The sequence below is a fragment of the Harpia harpyja genome, chromosome 14 (genome assembly GCF_026419915.1).
Source record: "Harpia harpyja isolate bHarHar1 chromosome 14, bHarHar1 primary haplotype, whole genome shotgun sequence".
Classification (NCBI taxonomy): Eukaryota; Metazoa; Chordata; class Aves; order Accipitriformes; family Accipitridae; genus Harpia; species Harpia harpyja.
Window position 1 is genome coordinate 33,259,025 of NC_068953.1, and position 21,206 is coordinate 33,280,230.

Below are 21,206 nucleotides of genomic sequence, written 5' to 3' on the forward strand. Positions count from 1 at the left end.
TTTTGAACTGAGTAAGTTTTAAAGCCTGTCATCACACCTAACTGGTTTGGACGTACCTGTGACAATCTGCTCAATGCATGTTAGTGGGACATCATGTTCACCAAGGAGGAGGTTTTTATAATGGAATTTCTGAAACACATGAACTCATAGCCATTAATTGCAGTTCTGCAGTTCACAACCAGATATACAGCACAACTTTGAAGAAACTATGATAAAAATCAGGCATGCCTAGACTTTTCTGACATGTACCAGCCTTGCCTATTCACAGACAATTAGAAGTTGTGGAAAAGCTCTCGTGCTGGTGAATACACACCAGACAGTTTAGAAACGCCAGTGGAGTATGCAGAATAACTCCACTGCCTACACTGAATTTACTAGCCTCAAAAATCGCTCATAGAAATTCAGTACAATTTGAAGTGTAAAAAAAAAAGTATATATATATGATATAAAAAAAAATCTCCAAACATTACTGTAACCATAGAAAGAAAAAAAATTAATTCAGCTTTCAGAAATAAGTTTTGACAACTACTTCATGTCAAAAATTCATTTTTTTTGAAGTAGCTTTGGTCAAACTTACTAACCATTACTGAATAAGCATCTACCTACTTTCAGAGCTTTACACGTGCCTAGTTAATGGAGTGTGTTTCCTTTAAAAGCCCAAAATGAAAGTGAAAACCCTACTGAAAATAACATACAGCTCACAACTTGGATTTCCAAACAGTACTGTATGCTGTGCTGTTCAAAAACCGACCAAGGTTTTGAATGTCACATGTTCTGGTTTGACAAAGGCTTGGTTTCTTTCTCCCCTTTCCTTTTTGCTCCATCTACAAGGAAAACTCATTTCATGGTTACTGTGTCCTCTGTCAGTAATGCCAATAAAACTTGGATGCAGTAAAGGCTTTGCTGATCTAGTTTGCTTGTCTAGTCAAAGGAACATTTGCAATTACTTTCTTCAAGAAGAACATGTTTTTATATAATTCCTGCTTGCCTTTTGTAAAGCCACTTCCCAATGAAGCTTTCATAAAAAGAGGTAAATAAAGTTCACGGTATTTCCATACCAAACTTGCTCTGTTTTGATATTCTCAATGAAGGGATGGAATAGCAACACATTCAGAACAGAACAGTGGAACCTCATCATTTAGCCTGCTTTGTTTTACAAGGCATCATATTTATATCAGACATGAGACAGATTCACTGTATTCTAATTAAATCCATTTTACCTATCACATTTGTTGTCATGATGTAGTGATTGATAATAACAAACCTGTAGTGGCATTGGGTCATCCGTAATAAAGGAAATCTTGAAGTTAGTGCAAACCAATTTGCCCCACAGGTCATATTGACTTGTATCTGTTGCGATGCATTTTCTTACAAAATTTACTTCATTTACCACAATTTCACCTAAAACAGAAAAAGGGGACAGGAAAAAGAAAAGCCTATATAAATCTTGTAGGTACAACAATTCTGAGTCTGTAGTACCAAGAAACCCTTAAGTCTTTATGTGTGTCAAGTTATACACCTCTTCTGGGTAAGCCTGGAGATTAACTAAACAGCACTTGGGAGAAAAAAAGAAAACTACGGTTCCAAAATAGACAATATTGTGCAGTAGTTAAAAGCAAAAAAAGAAAAGAAAAAAACTAAAAAGCAAAACAAAACACAAAAAAAACCCACAAACCACACACCACTTTCCTTATACCCAGAGATCAAAACCTGCAATCCTTCATTATTAAAAATTCATTGGTTTGGACAACACTGTCCTTTAAACAAATTCATGTACTTCAGCTAGTATTTATTTAAAAAACTGCAATTAGCTGGCTATTGTTAAGTACTTTAGATAGTTTCATGAACTTCATGAATTCAGAATAATCAGTCCACATCTAGTTTTGCGTTTATAAACAGATTTTCATGTGATTTCATAAAAGAAAAACCAGAACACAAACACATTAAACACTCCTCACCATTTCAAAATTTCTATTGTGACCACCTAATGAAGGAGACCAACCATTTCCTTTTGCAAAACAGAAGATCCAAATGAAGGAAAAAAAAAATTATGCTAATTCATCTGGGATAAGCTATGAAATAAAAAAGCATACAGGCAAATGAGACTGAGGACCATTTAAAAAGAGAAAGTAAATTGCTACACACAATGCTACTTTTTAGTTCCACAACAGAGGTTTCTGAAAGCTAAATAGTAATTTCATTCTTACTTCAGGAAATGAACTTGGTCATTTAGTCCCATATATGGCTTTCACTTCTGTCATCACATCAGCCACCTCCTGCTGCTGCTGTCTACCACAGTGTGGGAGTGGAAGTGGGTTCAGGAAAAGTGTAATTTTATACTAGCTGTAGGTTTTTGTTTAAAAAAGACTAAGGACCAAAGATTACTAAAGCCTAATTTGCTCATAATAGTTTGGGCATATTTAGTCCCAGTTGCCCAAAATGTCATCTTAGAGCGTCCTGTGCTTTGCAAGAAAACAGTCAGTTCTTTGGGTGACTATAATGGCAGTAATTAGTTATCTGTATGCCCAATGAGCACGGATATAGCTTTGAATAAATCTCCCATCTGCCTCCCGATGTAGAGAAGGTATTTTCCTCAGGTAATTATCACTGCACCCAAGTAACCACATGTGGTGGGTTGACCCCAGCTGGACGCCAGGTGCCCACCAAAGCCACTCTATCACTCCTCAGCTGGACAGGGGAGAGAAAATATAATGAAAGGCTTGTGGGTCAAGATAAGGACAGGGAGAGATCACTCACCAATTACCATCACAGGCAAAACAGAGTCAACTTAGGGAAAATTAACTTATTACCAATCCAATCAGAATAGGGTAATAAGAAATAAAACCAAGTCTTGAAACACCTTCCCCCCAGCCTTCCCTTCTTCCCAGGCACAACTTCACTCCCGAATTCTCTACCTCCTCCCCCCTGAGCAGCACAGGGGGACAGGGAATGAGGGCTGCAGTCAGTTCATCAGATATTGTCTCTGCCGCTCCTTACTCCTCAGGGGGAGGACTCCTCACACTCTTCCCTTGCTCCAGCGTGGGTCCCTTCCACAGGGTGCAGTCCTTCAGGCACAGACTGCTCCAGCGTGGGTCCCCCACAGGTCTGCAGGTCCTGCCAGGAGCCTGCTCCAGTGCAGGCTTCCCATGGGGTCACAGCCTCCTTCGGGCATCCACCTGCTCCAGCGTGGGGTCCTCCACAGGCTGCAGGTGGATATCTGCTCCACCGTGGACCTCCCTGGGCTGCAGGGGGACAGCCTGCCTCACCATGGTCTTCACCACAGGCTGCAGGGGAATCTCTGCTCCAGTACCTGGAGCATCTCCTCCCCCCCGCTCCTTCTTCACTGACCTTGGTGTCTGCAGGGTTGTTTCTCTCACATGTTCTCACTCCTCTCTCCAGCTGCAGTTTCTGTTGTGCAGCAACTTTTTCCCCTTCTTAAATATGTTATCCCAGAGGTGCTACCACCACCGCTGATGGGCTCGGCCTTGGCCAGCGGTGGGTCCATCTTGGAGCCAGCTGGCATTGGCTCTATTGGACATAGGGGAAGCTTCTAGCAGCTTCTCACAGAAGCCACCCCTGTAGCCCCCCCCCCCACTACCAAAACCTTGCCTCACAAACCAAACACACCACACATTCAAAGAACTGTCTGTCTTGGTTTCAGCTGGGATAGAGTTAATTTTCTTTCTAGTAGCTGATATAGTGTTATGTCTTCGATTCAGTCTGAGAAGAATGTTGATAACACACTGAGGTTTACAGTTGTTGCTAAGTAGTGTTTATACTAAGTCAAGGACTTTTCAGCTTCTCATGCCCAGCCAGCGAGAAGGCTGGAAGGGCACAAGAAGTTGGGAGGGAACAGAGCCAGGACAGCTGACCCAAAGTGGCCAAGGGAATATTCCATACCATGTGATGTCATGCCCAGTATATAAACCGGGGGGAGGTGGCCCAGGGGGGGAAGCGGATCGCTGCTCGGGAACTAACTGGGCATCGGTCAGCAAGTGGTGAACAATTGTATTGTGCGTCACTTGTTTTGTATGTTCCAATTCTTTTATTATTATTATTATTATTGTCATTTTATTATTATTGTTGTTATAATTTTCTTCCTTTCTGTCCTATTAAACTGCTCTTATCTCAACCCATGAGTTTTACTCTCTCCCCCACCCCACTAGGTGGGGGGGAAGTGAGCGAGCAGCTGCGTGGTGCTTAGTTGCTGGCTGGGGTTAAACCACAACACTGTCTTTAGCATTCCAAACACTTGAGCAGAAACGCACCTTTTACTTGTCCTGAGACCCAGTCTCTGCACATGCTCCTCATCCTAAGCTATTTAGCTAAGCTGCCCTGCTAGCTCTCTTGCCCTCAATATCATTAGGCATCAGCCTGGAAGTCACCAAGAGCAGCAGCAGAGTCCCTGCTTTTAGTTCAGTTGTGATAAACAGCTACAAAAACTTCTTGGATTAACTCTGTAGCCTTGACCTGGCAGAATTATGTTGAGTATTCTGGGACCGTTTGAAGATGTAAGGGGACAAGTTTCACTGACTTGTGGTTATCATATACATGCATAATCTATGCCAGAAGTGGCAAGAGTTCTGAAAATGCTCTACAGACAGATGTGCTGGAGCTTTAAAGTCTTTTCTCAAACATTACTGAACTGTGGTTAAATAAGCTTTTGAATTTGGGAAAAAAAAAATAATCTGAATCTGACAGCTTCAGTACAAATTGTTAAAGCTCAACCAAGCCCACAGCAACTGAAAACAATGTCTTATAATGGGATACATGCGAATGACAAGCCCTACTTCTGTTAAAACACTGTAATGAAAGTGTTTCAATACTTCTAGCAGTCTGGCCTGAAACTTCTTAATGCCCAGCATTTTTTCTAATAAGCTGTTTACTTAAATAACTGCAAAAGCCCAAACTGTATATTAAAGCAATTCCTTCTCACAGTTGGTATTAATCTTCCAACTATTCAACATTGAGCTCTCAGTCACATCCCGCCTGTGAAGCTTCCCCTCTCCACAAAGTCAGTTGTTCTAAACCTAAATAGTTTTTATTCTTCCCCCTCTCAGTACCTCCAGTGTATCACTGCATTTCTAATAAAAAGGTATGGAGAACCAAATACACCATGAAGTGCAACTTCCATAGGTTTTTTTTTTTCCTATATAACATTCTCTTACCTGTTACCAAGTGTAGCATTTTTTAGTATTACACAGGAGACACTCTTGCTAAAAGCACAAATTACTATTACCAAACTATTTCAGTACTTCATGTCTCTGATGCTACAAAACAGTAGAGAAGTAAGAGATCCATGCAAACTTCTTCAATGTGAATCTACTACGGTTTAAAACATGCCTGCTACACCATTCTCTTTACCAAAGCCAGCTCTTTTTACTTCCCTTTGCCATTCCTCATAATTGTGTGGCTACACTGCAACATGTTACTACTAATCCTATTTTAGTGCAACTTCATTTATTCTAATTTCATTCAACACAAATACTTTCAGGATTTTTTGGCCTAGCTTCTCCTTTGCACTCAAGTTTACAGCCCTAATACAAACCTGTCAGTTTTGAACCTGAGTATTATAATACGGCAAGACAAAGTGCATGCATACCGATTTCAACTGAAGTGTTTAAACATTGACAATGAAGCATGAGAAAGTTTGCAATGCAAATTTAATAGATGTAGTTTTCAATAGCCTCTAGAAATTGAACTTTTTAAAATGCAGGTTTGGAATTTTATATTGACCAGGCTTTTATCCATCATTTGGATGTCTATAATGAGCAATATAAGAAGGCGCAAACCTTCCAAACTTAACTCAAATTTAGGAAAGCAGATAAACAACACAAGTAGTGCGTGTTGGTCTTGCACAATGAACCCTTCTTGTATTTGTAGTTGAGTAGGTGATTTTTCTATACAAGTGTCAACAACAGAGCTATTCAGAGATATTACACTGCACATTTTTACAATGTAGCTGCTGCTTTTTTCCAGTAAACAGTCACAAGCTGTTCCAGACACGGAACAGCAGTCAACACTTCCATGTGACTCCAACAGTCAAAGAATGATCTCAGGAGACAAGAGGAGTTTGTTTAAACTCTGTCAGGAAACCAGAAGAAAAATTACAGGTTACTACCCTTCTATATAAAGCCTACTCATGTTTAATAAAAATATTTCTACACTGAATATATGAATCACAAAAATAACACAAGAGACTGAAGGATCTATCTAGCTAATACACCTTTCACTTAACACACAGCCTCAGAAACTATTAAACATCAGAAAAATTCTGCTAAATCTCCCAAAAGCACAAGCAACTTTAATGTTTCATATTTTGGATATAAAGAGAATTCATGGTATATATCTAATCCACCATAATGCATAACCCACTACAATCCAAATAAAATTCAGAAAGCAGAGCATGCACGCATGGGAACTGGAGACAACAGAGGCAAGACTAAAAATGCTGAATTCAGTGATCAGCAGAATGAGTGATCAATAAGTATCACAGCTGTTGTGCAACAGCACCAATTTTGTCTCCTCAGTCTGCAGTCATAGTAAGTGAGTCTGGTCTAGGCTTCAGGGCAATTTATTTCTGCAAAATTTGAAAACACAATCCCTAATCAGTAACATCCTAAAAGAAAGGATATTCTGCACCACTTTGCCTACCTTTGTCATTTGTGGTGCCATGCCCCACAGGATCAAGTTTAATTTTTTTATTTATCTTATGAAGGTAGTAATTTGTCACTTACTATCAGGAACTCTGGATCTAATAACGTGCATACATGCAGATCACACAAAATATCTAACAAATTTTCTTAGCTTTTTGTGTATTTTGTGTCAGTTTTATCACTGTTTGTTATCAATAACAGGGCAATCAGACAATAAGTAAATTTGATAGCTCTGAAAAACAAAGCAGAAACTGCTAGAATTAGCACTGCATTAGAACTTGTAATTGGAAATTTCTGTATTTCCTCCAGAGACAAGGGTCTGGATTCTTTATAGCAGTAGGAGATGCATAAATAATCCTCTTTCACCTATATAGCCAGTTCTCATGTTTGCTATTTTAAGATTCTGTATTATCTTAGCTTAAAATTCAAGAAACATGCCAAACAAAGAGACCTCAAGTAATTTCCAGATTTTCAGTTCCTCACTGAAGCAGCTGCCAAACCCTTCCATCCAAGAGTGTTTCTAGCACAGCTTTGCTGCCTATGAATACAGCAGAACAGCATATCTTAAAACCTTAGCTTTCAGGAAAGAAGGTTGATTGAATAGCATCTTGAACCACAACCTTAGTAATGTATGAGGTGAAACAGACTGAACAGTATTCAACAAGTCTAACAATATTGACAGAATACAAAAATGCTGCACAATGAAAGAAAGTAACTGAGCAGTTTACAAGGCGACATATGTATGCTGTATTGTATATACCCCCCCGATACATACACAGAGAGACAGAGCACACACACACGCATATATATGTATGTTAAAATGATAACATATAGTTATTTCTAGCACATTAAGAACCTGATACTTGCTAGCAGCAATGAATGGCTGGAATCAGACTTCATAAATGAATAATGCAAATCCTACACACTCAAGAAGTTTGCAGGTACCCTACATATTGCTAAGGAAACTTTTTCCATGCTGTAGTAGAAGCTTAACAATAGATTTATTAGTATACATTTTCTTTAATGAGCATTGCAGTTCTAAATCAAAATCTGAGCATGTTTAGTGTACGTTCAAGATCTAAAAGACATAAGGACAATAGAGGGTATTAAGTACTTTACGTAGTCATGTAATTCCTACCTTAATTCATAAAACCTAGCGCCTGAATACACTTAGGAAACTAAATCCCTGTTCCTCATTTATAATGCTGATAGTGATTATACTCAATTAAGACAACAGAAAAAGTTTGCTTATGTGAAAGATAGTCTAAAAAGTTCACAATAGAAAAGCTAAAGTTAATTCAACTAGCCATTTAACTATTAAAAATGCACATTAATTAGTCCACTTGTATTTAGAAAGATCAAAGTCTAAAACTGCTCTAAAATGACTGGCAAATAATTAACTTCTGTAAATTTCCAAGTAAGAATTTCCAATAAAAACTTCATTAACAAGTAACTGAAATCTAGAACATCTTCACCCATTTAGCTGCCTTTTCTTAGCTGTTCTCTTGTAGAGAACACCAAAATTGTATGAGTTTATTAGTATGCGCCAAGCATTTAGATGTAAATGTCTCTAATGCACTTCTGAATGACTGTTCTGTTCAGTGTGCTCAGCCACTTCCAAACTTAAGAAAAAAGTATTTGTAAGCTCATGAAATTGCCTTTTATCTCTTTTCTGATTTTTATGAGCTCTTACAATGTGTTTGAGGCTTTAAGGTATGTGAAGACAAAAAAAAGCTGCACACTATTGTGGATATCACCCATCTTTTTTTTTTTTTGTCCCCCCAACTATTTTCCAATACTTTCACAATTAGTTAAAAGACTATGTTTAATTTTCTGGTCATCTGCAGAAATAAAAAAAAAAAAACAACCACCCAACAAAGTAAAAATGTTGTTCCAAAAGGATAGCTCAATACTGTGATTATAGGGGAATGAAAAAACAATTCAGATACATTCTATTTGGCATTAATTTTTAAATAGGAGAACCTGGGATTTCTGTCAAAAAGCAACTCTAATCACTGCTTGAAGAGTAGTGTGTTTTAAATGCACAGTACCAAAAAGAGCTTGCTTTGCCAAACTGATTAGAAAAATTATTAAATATCATATATAAATATTGTACAATTTCTCTAGTGTGCTAACAAACAGAAAAAGAGCATAGCAAGAGCTTAGCTAAATTTTAGAAATGCTCAGTAAGGAAAAAATTAGTAAAAAAGTAAAGACTTCTTGGTAAAAGTCTTCAAAGAACAACTACTCTTTTCCCATGCACAACAACAAGATTAAAATCAGTATTTGTCCAATAATGGCTAATCTTTGTGAACCTTGCAAAAGAAACTGAACACAGGAGGGGATCTGAAAAGATAATCACTTTTCTGAACTAGGATGGGATGCGCCACAAAAGCTTCCCCCGTCCCCCAGAAACACAGTGAAGGACACAAGAACGTAAAGCAGGCAACCAACAGGAGTTCACGTGGCAAGAAGGGAACATCCATCATGAGCAAAGCTCTCATTACCAGCTAGATCCAAAGAAAGTATTGCAGTAGATTAAAAAGCTGATCATGCTTACAGAGTTGCTTTAATCCAGCAACTTGTATTACCCCTAAAACAGAAACCGTTCCATATTCAACATTCATTCCCACCTCAACCCTTGTGCTGGCACTGCCATTTGTGGAAGACATGGTTAGTCACATCAGAGAATTAATCCAGTTGAAAATAATTCTAACCATGTATTTTTCTTCCTTTTTTGTCAGTCCTGATTTCATCTGAATTAGCTCTCTGATCTGGCTTGTTGTTTGGTTGCACAAAAAAAGTGTCAGCACCAAGTAGCTATTAGGAACACACACTTGTGATGAGAAAAATGGAATGATAAATGGCTCCTCTTGGCATCAGTACGTATTTTTAGGTGAAATTAAAATCACCACCACCACTCCCCCCAAAAAAGTTTTAGCAATGATTTGGTCAGAGTTCTGTAACGTGAACAACAGGCAAGCCAGTGAGGAGGGAGTGTTTTGTGTTTTGCATATTTTTAGTCTAGCTACATAAACTACAGATTCCCAAAGCCTGACTTTGCCTAAACGATATAATCAGTAACAATTTGAGATGACTGTGGTTTTCAGCCTGTTATTTTAGAACCATGCCACCAATACAAGTTACAGACGCTGTTCTGAACTTGTAATATATTATTGGGTCTAGCTTAAATCATTCAGGTTTGGCTTAATAAATAAACCAATACAGAAACACAGGTTCCTTACAAATTAGTTCGCTGAAGACTTACTTCACTGGAAGCAAATATAATTGCTAGGAGACAAAAATGCCAGTAATTTGGTCAGCTGACAATTCAGAATCTACACTAACATTTTATCCTCTTTCTGGACTTTAATGACTTGTGGCATTAAATATACATGGGACAGAGTGGGCAGAAACCAATTACTTTGGAACCGTTTTACAGAATGCACATGCAGAAACATGAAAATATTTAATTTTAAAGCATGTTTGTCCTTCCACCTTTAAAGGATTTCCACATTGCCCTACAGCTAAGCTGTTGCAAATAGGAAAGTATTTTTGTAGATATTTACAAATACTTGAAATTTATTACTAGTCAGAAACTTTAAGAAATGCCCTCTATGTATTCATAACAAAGGCAGCAGAACAAACTGACTCCATCCAGTAAAATCCACTTGTAAGACTGTATCTGGAACTTAGATTCTACACGCAGACTGCCTTGGTAGTATTTTTATCATGCCAATCCTTAAAAAAAGCAAAACCAAGAACAAAACAAGCAGTTAACTGAACCAAAAGCATGCCTGAAAATTTACTTTGAGTCAAACAAGCAAAAAAGCTGTAACAGAAAAGAGTATTTACTATATACTTACTCTAAGTGATGCCTCATTTATTCTAAATATAAGCCAAATTCTTGGCTCATTTTTAAACTTCTTGCAGTATGAAAGATTAGTTTGCAAAAACCTGCTCTTTCAGATTTCAGATCTAGAATTTGAAACTCTCATAATTTATTTAAATAAAAGTTTCAGTAATCTTCTTGGTGTAGACCAAAAAAAGAAAAAAATCTACTTTAGAAAAGCTTCAGTGGATTGTATTACTTTCCAAACTGCCATTCTGATTTTCTAATCTGGCCATTCTGAAATGTTGAAAATAATTTTGTGCTCTTGTATGACACCAATTCCTGAAAACGAGTTGAAGTTACAAAGCTATTTCAGTTGCTTGTCTAATATCACACCCTAACTTTAAAAACAAACAAACAAACTTGTACAGCAATATTTCCATTTCAAATAAGAAACCTGATGCTGGGAAAAACCCTAACCCTGCGATATGTCGTCTTAATCAGCTGCACAATGAGTAAGAGAGCCTTGGCTAACACACCACAACACTGGAAATGAGAATCAACAACTGAATATGCTTTGGAAACAATCAGAAACTGACTTCATACAAGTTCTATTCAGTTATTATCAGCACTGATAGGCTATTGCTACTCACCATCAACAGATTAATATCCTTAACAGATCAAACAATACCTACTTGAATTATCAACAGTTCATTCCAGAAATACACATGGCAAAAGGCACTGACAGTAACAGCATTACTACCTGTACCAAGCTATTAAACAATCCCAGTTTCCCCTTTGAGGTGTTAAACCAAAATGATTCCTAATACTCAAGAAAAGGCAGACCTGAAAAGTCTCTGGGGTTACACATCAACCTCACTCTGTCCCTATTTTTTACCCCCCCCCCCCCCCCCCCCCCCCCCCCCCCCCCGGTCACAGTGCTGACATCATGCCCTCACACTGCAACACCATGACCTCTGTCCTCCAGCTCTGGAACACCACAAACCAAATGAAAATGCCAAGGAAGAGGTGCAGGGGTTCAAGGCAGTCGGGAGTAAACATACCTGGGGTACTAATGCACAAGCGTGCCTCACCAAAAAGCGTACTTTCCTTCTCCTATCACAAGATGTGTTGCAGCTGCTCTGGAATACATGACTTCACGTACTAAGGATTTGCAGAAAGCAGGAAAAAAAAAAATTAAAAAGAGCTGGGAGCTAACTTGCAAGAGAATCGGACACTTCTAAAAAATTAAAACTTTCCATGATACAGTCTTAAAAACCTCCCACAATTAAATTTCTACAGTCAGTTGCCTATCTAAGGGCACATGTATATAAAAAACCAAACCAAAACCAAAAAGCAGGTGGTAAAGCCAATTAGATTGGCATTATTAGATAAAAGCTGAATATATCCAGTGGCAAAAATCTTGAACACGACCTGTAACTCCACCTCAGCTAGAACACAGCACAACTGGAAAGTGTTCAGAGGTAATCAAAAGGATGATTAAAGATACGGGAAGCTTCCTTCTTATGACCAACTAAGACAACAAGCTAGAGGGAAGCAAAAGGGAGTGGACATAAGACACAAGTCTGAAAATCACGAATCACATGGAATGGGGGAATATGGCCTGATGTTTGCCGTGTCATGCAAGAACTAGGATTTATCCAAACTAGATGGTGGTAAGTTCAGAACAAACAAATAAAGGTAATTTGTAACAGCACATAATTAAGTTGCTGAACTTCTTACCAGATGAAGCTGTGGGTGATACAAGTTTACATGGCTATAGAAAGCAATTGGATAAATTCATGTAAGGAAAACGCAGCAAGAGGAATTAAATATGATAGCACTGTCTCTATGATGCTCTAACTCCTCACTTGGATCTCCCCATTACATTACTCCAAGAGGAAAGTCCCCATGCCACACATTGAATGAAACACGGAGGGCAGAACAAGCAGCTGGGAGTGCTGCTTGTCCTGTTCGTTCTTCTTCCTACGTGCCTGCTGGTGGCCACCATCAGCATGAGGTGGCATCTGATGGGTGTCCAGCCATACTTACAACCTGTTCATAAACCCACCACAGGTGTGATTGCACACAAATGACGGCACTGAAGTACACTTCTACGCTCTGACCATAAAACATGGTGCAGACACAAGAGACTATGAATAACTGCTTTGCAATAGCAGCTCACCACCAATATTCCTTTAACTTGCCTTAACATGAGTAAGTCTTAAAGATAAAAAAATACTATTCTAATTCAGTTTACTTCTATAATTTCACTGTATAAACTTTTAAAACCAAAACCAACTAAGCCATTTCTAGCTGTTTTGTAAAAACTTACAGGTAACAACTACTAACTTAATCTATTAGCAAATTAGTATACCGAGCAACACTTTAAAATAATTACTGTAAGAGGGTATTAAGATTCAGGGGGAACGATCCTTTTCTCACACTTAATCAGATGTTCCATTAGTTACATAATCTCCTGCAGAACATCCTGTGTGAGCAATGAGGACCTTTTCGCCTGATCTTGCCTAAACCACGGTGTGGCACTGCTTACAGTACTGGTTCCTTATCCATCCATTTATTGCACCTCTCTGCACACTGCTTTGCCATTCAAATCATGAAAACACACACTGCATTACATTCCAGTTATGTTGTACAATTTTTTTGAATGCTTAAGTTGATGTCTCAAAAATGCTACAGACGTTGTGGAAAATAGGCTACAACTGATTACCATAACAAAACACACCTTTAAGTTTAACAGCTTTGACTTCATTCGCCCCTAAAGTACACAAGCTAATTTCCTACTAGCCAGGCAAGGCACTTTAACAGACTCACTGGGAGACTACCTGCTATTTCTCTATTTTTCCTCTTTGACATGCTTATAAAACAAGCTATGCAAACAAACAAAGGAAAAAAAAGTGAAACTGTTACACAGGCCAACTCTTCAACTAACTGCGCAAAAACTCTTGATCAGAGAGCTACACTTAGGAGAATAGAACTGCAGAAAGAAAAAGAAAACATTTTTATAACTCCATCTTAAACCTCTATCGTGTTTTGGAATGAAATTATACCAAATTCTATAAAATTATTTGCTTTTCTCTACTGTAGTAGCAGTGTTGCCACTTACAACCAAGGTTTTTACTTGCTTTAAATGATGTTTGTTGCTTTTCCTAATACTCCACCCTCCTCGGTGCGCACAGTTCCATGAGAATATAGGCTTTTGTTCCAAAAAGCTGAAGAGATGCATCTCCATTCCTCTGGGCACCAGAGTAAACTTTAAAAACAAACTCTACAGGTTAAAATTTGATTCCAATGTAAATTCAAATTTTTTTTTATTTTTAAAGTTTTAAATAAAAACCTCCTCATTTTGTAACCCGACTCATTATTTCCACGGCTGAAACTCCCTCTCCTAACCTGCACTGCCCAGAAATAGAAGTCAGACAGTAGGGTATTTAGCTACTTTGGAATTTCAATTTTTAGTAAGCTACTCCCTCAAAGTGACTATGTTTTAGGAATCAAAAGCTTAATACAACTGTTTGCAGTTTTCAAAGACTACTAAAACCAGTAACTGCTTGTGCTAATATAATTTAATTCCAAAAGAACTCCTTGAAAACTCCACCAATTAAAGCAGCATAATAAACATTCAGCCCCTCAGGTTGAACTCTGTTCCTGAGAGCAAAAGCAATTTCACACAACTATTAAGGATAGGATATTAGGAATACCATACTCAAATTGTACTTGCAAGGGAGTACAAGTCAGCCTTAATATAATTAAATTAGTTGGAATTTGGCCAGAAACTAGGGTTATGACAAATCCAAAAGCCAGTCTATCCAACAGTACAACGTGTACTTGTTTATACACTTTTCTACTGCACCATTTGATGACAGAAACAAAAAAAATGTGTTCGGGCTGGTGCTTAACATTAAACAGGAAGAGTTTCATTTAAGTCATTTAAAACAAATCACTTAACTCCCCCCACCCTCATACAGACTGATGCTCACAAAAATGAGAAGATTTTGTCCGAGCTACTCTGTGGCTGTATGGAGCAGTGAATTTTATTATGAAATAATTCAAAATAACACATTAGAATGATATGGACGTGGAAATCTTAATTCTGTGGCAAGTCATACTCTTTCAATCGGTTTCTATATAATCTGGGGCAACTCACTACAAACGTCCCAAAAGCCATCAAATGCTGATTTTAAAGACAGTGCAGACAAGGGAAATGATGCAAACATGGGATAAATGTAAGCCAGTTGAGAAAAACAAATCCAGTCAGCACCATTTTAAGCGTACTTTGGAGTTTCACAAATGAAGAACGAACCACACCGCAAGAAGTTACTGCACAGAAATTGTTTTCTATAACTGCTCATGCATGTGTCCCACAGTCAAGGCAAGATACGTTAGATTTTGAGAAAAGCAAATTCGTACTGCCTTGCATTTTCTGTGGAATGTCTCAGGGAAGAACACGCAGTCACTTCCTTCTGAGTCAAAGACCTTGGATGAGTATCAACTGCAACATAACCAATAAGATGCCAAGTGGTAAGCAGAAGTTTTTCAAGCATAAAAATATAACTGTATTTCAAACAGCAAGCAATCTTAGCAATGTATTTTAAGGTATCCATGCCTCAAGCAAAATCTGTATTATTTTGTTTCATGAAGAGTGTCAGTCAGTTATTATTTACTCTTTCAGTTGAACTTCTTCCACAATATTTCAGCCTCTTAAGCTTAAGGTACCTCACTGGATTGTATCACATATCAATTAGTACAGCTTAATTAACACCAGTCCCATATGAAGCAGTGACAGAAATAATTTTTTAAGAGTAACTTGTTTATCCTATTCATTACTTTGAAAGTTAGTGTCATTTATCAGCTTGGACAACATGATAGCAATAGCTTCCTACATTAGTGTGTGTGTGTGTGTGTGCGCGCGCGCAAATTCCTATTTCTTAACATATAATCTGAATGCTAAGAAAAAATGCAGTATACAATTGTTTTAAAATCAGAATTACCCTTAGAAACAGCAAGCCAAATTTATTACTGTGATGTACAGTTTGTAATGAAAGTAATCTTGAGAATAGTAGATTGTTCCTTTGGTATCTGAAAAAGGCTTTTAGAAATCCTCATTGATCAAAGTGTCATTTACCAAAGGTTATTTCTTATTTGAAATATGGAAGTCATGAATATCCTACATTTTTATAAATAAAAAATTATGAACAATAATAAAAACACCGCTTTTCTCATCCACACACTAAAAAGGTTATTCTGCACAGGTTTAAAGACACTTATAAATTCCAAAATTACGTAACAGCTGCATATTCAGTAACAGTAAATGAATAAAGATGGCATCAGAAGTCTTCCAATACAGAAGTCAATCATACCTACCTACTGGAAATTCTATTAACGTTTTCTTTTAAAATAAAGGAAAACTACCACACATGCTATGGTAGTGGGTTCTGCACACAGGTAAAGGTCTGACTATCTAACAAAAATATAATTATCAGTAGTCTTCCAAAAGGTGTCAAATGTTACAAAACTTACAATGGTTTCATTTCAAATACTCGCAATAAAACCAAGACATTATTCTACATGCGCTAAAGCATTACACAGGCAAAATTGCTTATGTATTTATTTAGCGTTTCAGGCAGGTTAGAACAATCTTCTACAGACACAAATTTCATTAGATTTTCCTACTTCAAAGTTATATTCCCTCAAGGGGCACGCTACAATTAAAATACACCAAAATCAAAAATCACAGTAAAATAGAGAAAACTATTTACATTTTACCAATTCTATTATAATAAACAAAAGGCTTAAATATATCCTTGTCGAGGTATCTGTCAAATTCCTGATTTATGCCTACCTGGCAAAAGTACTGGTTCCAGTTTTTTAATCCTTGGTTCTGACGCTATGTGGTCTTCAGCCTGAAGAAAAAAAAAAAAAAATGAGAATTTACTTAAGAATCAGAACTTTAGTCAGACACAAGTCTGATCTATTTGGGCAAAGGAGAAAGTTCTTTTAACTTAAAAAGCTGATCTTAAAGAGCTAGGATCCAATCACAGCAACAGTTTTCTGTAAAGATATTAACATTTTTGTGTATGTTTAGCTTTGTACCAGAATAATAACATAATGTTTAAAGTACTAATGTTCAACTAATTGCGTAACCTAGGCTATAACAAGTCACAGGACAAAGAAAGAACAATTTGGCTTGACATTCCATAAAGGCTCAAGTCCTACAACAAGCTTTACACAGATATGGACACTCAAGTTTGGCACAAAACTGTCTACCAAACTTTTAACATGCATGACTTTCCAACACAGGAAAAACTTCCAAAAAAATCAAGGCCTAGAACACATACATGCCTACTTGCATTTTAATTCCAAACCTTAAAAATAAAAACACTTCTATAAAAAGACCAGAACTTTCAGTGAAATAACCTTAATGCCTATGGTTCTTACACTGACAGCGATATTGCCATTTCCCAAGACTAGGAACATCCAGAACTATGTTGCATCGACTTTTCACTTTTACCAATAAATTGTGAAAAAGCAAAAATGAGTCAACGTGTCAAACGTGTTGCTAGACGGCGTCCTGACTTGTCTAAAATAAATGAATAAAAATCACGTTCTGTCAAGTGCACACCCAGACCGCACAAAAAATCCCAGTGGTTCTACTAGATATACCTGATACTATATGCCCTATATATAGCATTCTACTGTATACACTTGATTTTCTTATTTATGCCACCAGCCAAGCTTTAAACGTGAAACGATGGCTACAGTGAGACTTTAATTAATTGCATAACAGACAAGCACCAGCTGTTTTCTCCTCCAAGTATTCCACAGTGTGAGAGCAGGTAACGCGGATCCCAGACAGGAAAGCGAGCCCAAACACCTGAAGCATTATCCATAACTTTCCAAAATAATCTCACACTGGCCGGTTTTAATCGGCACAAGACTTCACTTTGATAAAAGCTCTGCTCCTCGGCCGAAGTTTCGGCTTGTCACCACCAAACGCTCGCTTTCGGTTTGCGTGCGACCTCACAGACCAAGAGGCCAACGGGCTGCGCTCCTCCACGCCTGCACTGCTTTTGTTTCCCTGGGCGACTGAGGATTTCTGGGGGCTCTTCGGGAGCCCCCCCGAGGGGCGAGACGCGCAGGTGCTGGCTTCCCACCCCGCGAGGCCAGTAACCTCGAGGCGAGCGGGGGAGCAGCTCCGGGCAGAGCCCCAGGCGCCCCGCGGGCCCCACTGCGGGCCGGCCCAGCCGCCGCCGCGCCGGGAGGGCAGCCCCGGCGGCGGTACCTCGGCCAGGGCCAGGGCAGGGAGGGGAAAAGCCGAGCAGGTCCCTAATAGAAACGAAAGGCTGTTACCTGAGGCAGCGGCAGAAGGTAGGACTTGAAGGTGGGTTTGGGCTGCTTGAGAGAAAACATCGTCGCTGCCGGCGGGGAGCCCGGCGGGCGGGGAAGGCGCGGCGAGCCGGGCCGGGCCCAGGAGGCCCCGTCCCGCGGGGGCAGGGTGTCGACGCCGGCCGGCTCAGGCCCGGCGCCCCGCAGCCACTCGGGGCTGCGCGCTCCCAGTCACACGGCGGCGGCGGCCCCGGCGGGCGGCGGCGGCGGAGGCGGCCCCAGCGCACCCTCCTTCCCCCAGGGAGGAGTCAGCCGCCTGGGCAGGCCCAGCCTGGGGCTGCCGCAACCCCTCATGGAGACCCCGCGGCTCCTTCCGCCTCCCCGCGAGGGCGGCCGCCTGCCGGCCCAGCGGCTCTCTACCGCCAGCGGCGGGCGGGCGGCGGCGGCCCCGGCGGGCGGCGGACTGAGGCGGGCTCTGCCGGGGCGGCCATATTGGGGGGAGCGAGGGGAGCGGCCTCCGTACGGCGGCGCGGAGGGCCCAAGCGCCCGCGGTCCGGCGGGGGCCGGTCGCCCGCGCCGGCAGCCGCGTAATTGACGTTTCGCCCGCTTTTAACGGACGCTTCCTGTCACGGCAGTTTCAGCCAGCACCGTTACTTCTGGCCGGACTGACAGCGGGTTTCGGTTACCGAATCTTACCGATTCCCTGGCGGACCCCCCTCACACCCCGTCCCCTGTCGCGGGGGGTGGAGCCTCCCGGGGGCAGGCCGGGACCCCGCGGGTGGGAGCTCTTGCTCAGCGCTGCCTCTGGGCGAGTGGCGAGAAATGGTCTCCTTCCCTCGCCTTCACGAGGAGAGCAATGACAAATACAGGGCCCTGCGCGGGGGGGCGGACGTTAAAACGAGGACTGAAGCAGAGGATTTCCACAGTTTGGCCTCTGAGCCACTTGGAGACTGTGAAACTTCCACATGGGGCCTGCAAAGGCAGGTTTTTATTGCAACCCGGGGTTGTCTCGGATCAGCAGTAAAATCCAGCTCCAGCATGAATCAACTACTGCTACCGCGTTCTTCTTACTGTCACCTTTTATACGAGGTGTAGCATGTTACAGCCGTGGAACGTAGGTGATCTATGGGTGCAGCCTCCAGGCTGCTGCCGCAGTCACCCTCTTGCTCATCGCTGTAACCATGCTGACGGCCGGAGGTGGATGCAGGTCTAACATCCGTGTCATTCCCTTTCCTCAAGCTTTCCAGGCACTCACGGATTGCTCACTTGGAGCTTCTCTAGAACATGGAAATAACGCAGTTGCCCACCTAAACTGCCAAAATCTAACACTGCTATCTCTTTTGGCAAGTAGGAAACCGAGTAACTACTCACATTTGTTTAGTGGCCCTTGGCACCCTTAAAGGTCCGTGTTGCAGGTGCTTATGGGAGCCCTGGCTGCAATGAATTTGGCCTCCGCAGTGGAAATACCTCCTAGAAGAAGCAACAGTTTGGATGGAAATGTGGTTTAATCGAGAGCCCCAGAGTGGGACCGCACAGGCCCATCAGCTGTGAGACCTAAGGAAGGGGGAGAGTCTGGATTCTCCTGCTGGTGGTCCGAGTACAAAGGAATTGGGTAAAACCAGCCAGGCTCTTCAGAATTTGAAGCCAGGTCTGATGCATCAGGTAGGGTAAGAAGCGCTGATGGTTCCTGCGCCTGCAGGTGCTCACCCCATGGCTGGTGCACCATAGTGATGGTTCCAGCTATGAGCCAAGCGTAGTTCACTGCAACACCCATGGTTTAGGGGCAAAAGTTGAAGGCCAGGACCTGCCAAACTATCTGCTGGTATTTGGGCACTGCAGCCTCACCTTATTAAAAAGCATGCTTTTGGTCAGCATGTTGTCATTTTTCTGTAACAGCTCACGTGCAAGATAACATCAGTAAAGGCCTGCAACAGCATCGTAGTGTTGTAATATCACCGTGACATAAAAATAGTAAAGAACTAAAAGACTCCAGAGAAAGGGATGCATTTTTAGACACAAAATGACACATGCAGCACTCAGCATCAGCCGCGGGGTCAAGGTCTTCCCTTACTATCATTAGTAGGAGGTACATTACATTGCATTATAGCCCCTGGGATTTTTTGGTGAAGTCAGAAGGTGGATGTTCAATGAAAGAACAGACTTTAGGGCACAATTTGGATTCCCCAACTTAGACGAGATGCCCCACTGATGCCAGCAGGGAGGTTGGTTTGAACAGCGAGGAGGGAAACAACCCACTGGCACCTGCCTAGGTTGAAGAAACGAGTACGTGTGCATACTTTTAAAGCTATTCAGCAGCCCAGGGGAGAACACCAGCAAGCACCTCCATAACAATACACTACTCTTGGACTTGCAGGTAAAGAAGATAAAAACAAGCCCATGGTGCAGTCTTTTTAAAACAAGTGCACCTTCTTGCACAAGGGTCCCATCTTATTTGGTGTTGGCAGACAGTTCCCTTCACTTTATCCTGTATTTTCACATACAAGATTTTTATTTTATGCTGCAAACATCATTGTCTAAGTGGCATTATTCAGCCTGGCAGGGTCTCAGGCTCAGCCCCTGTCCATGTTAAAGAGCGCCCTGTGCTGCAGAAGTTGCTGGTGGTGTAATGCTGAGTGCCCAACCGTGCTGTGAGAGCAAGCCATAGCTACTCTCCTGCTGGTGACTTACCCCTTTCACAAGCTAAATCCCTTGGATGTTTGATAAGTGAGAAATACTGTGGGACTTGCCCTCATCTTTACTCTTTAAAGGTTTTTGTTCATATTCAGAACATTGTTGAAAGGTAATTAAAATCAGAAAAGGGGGAAGAGAAATCAAGGGGGCGAGGAAGGCAGAAACCGCACAAATCAGCTAGGCTTGAAACTGCATATAACAAATTTGCCAGTGATATTAAAAATGACAATTATTTATATTATATCAGAGTTACAAGAGTGTTTCTGCATCAGCACAGAGCCCTCTGAAGAGTGGCTGCAAATGCAATCTTATTCTTGAGGGAAAGAGCATAGGATAGCACAAATTTCCATTGAGGACCGCACTGACACATTTAAATTGCAGTGCTGTTCTGAAAAGAAACAAAACAAAATCAAAACTAAGCTCTCATAAACATAAGATCACAAGATTTGTGAGGACTGTTGTTGCAACTGGTCACAAGTTGCCACTGGAAGAGTTTTATGCTGATTTGACAGAAGTGAGTATTTTGGAGGAGCAAATTAATTCTGTCACAACTTGCAGTGGGATACAAGCAGGCAGTGCAGACAGGCAGAGCAGGACAGGCAAGTAGGGCAGGGTAGGCAGCCAGGGCAGGGCAGGCTAGGCAGGCAGGATAGGTGGTCAGGAGGGGTAGGGCAGGACAA

At 40.8% G+C, this 21,206-nt stretch overlaps 1 protein-coding gene across 2 annotated transcripts in view; it reads right to left on the reverse strand.

The window, feature by feature from the left end:
• Positions 1-18,341, reverse strand: part of MTMR10 (myotubularin related protein 10) — a 43,863-nt gene extending 25,522 nt beyond the window's left edge. The window contains exons 1-4 of one of the 2 annotated variants that reach the window (XM_052807913.1): positions 17,860-18,341; positions 16,352-16,412; positions 1,265-1,401; positions 57-129 (exon numbers count right to left, since the gene is read on the reverse strand). In XM_052807913.1, the coding sequence (XP_052663873.1) occupies positions 57-129; positions 1,265-1,401; positions 16,352-16,412; positions 17,860-17,919 (331 nt within the window). In that variant the 5' untranslated portion in view covers positions 17,920-18,341. Of the gene's footprint in view, positions 1-56; positions 130-1,264; positions 1,402-2,915; positions 3,140-16,351; positions 16,413-17,859 lie in introns of those variants that run through there. The other variant, XM_052807914.1, reaches the window with a different exon arrangement.
• Positions 18,342-21,206: the final 2,865 nt, after the last annotated feature.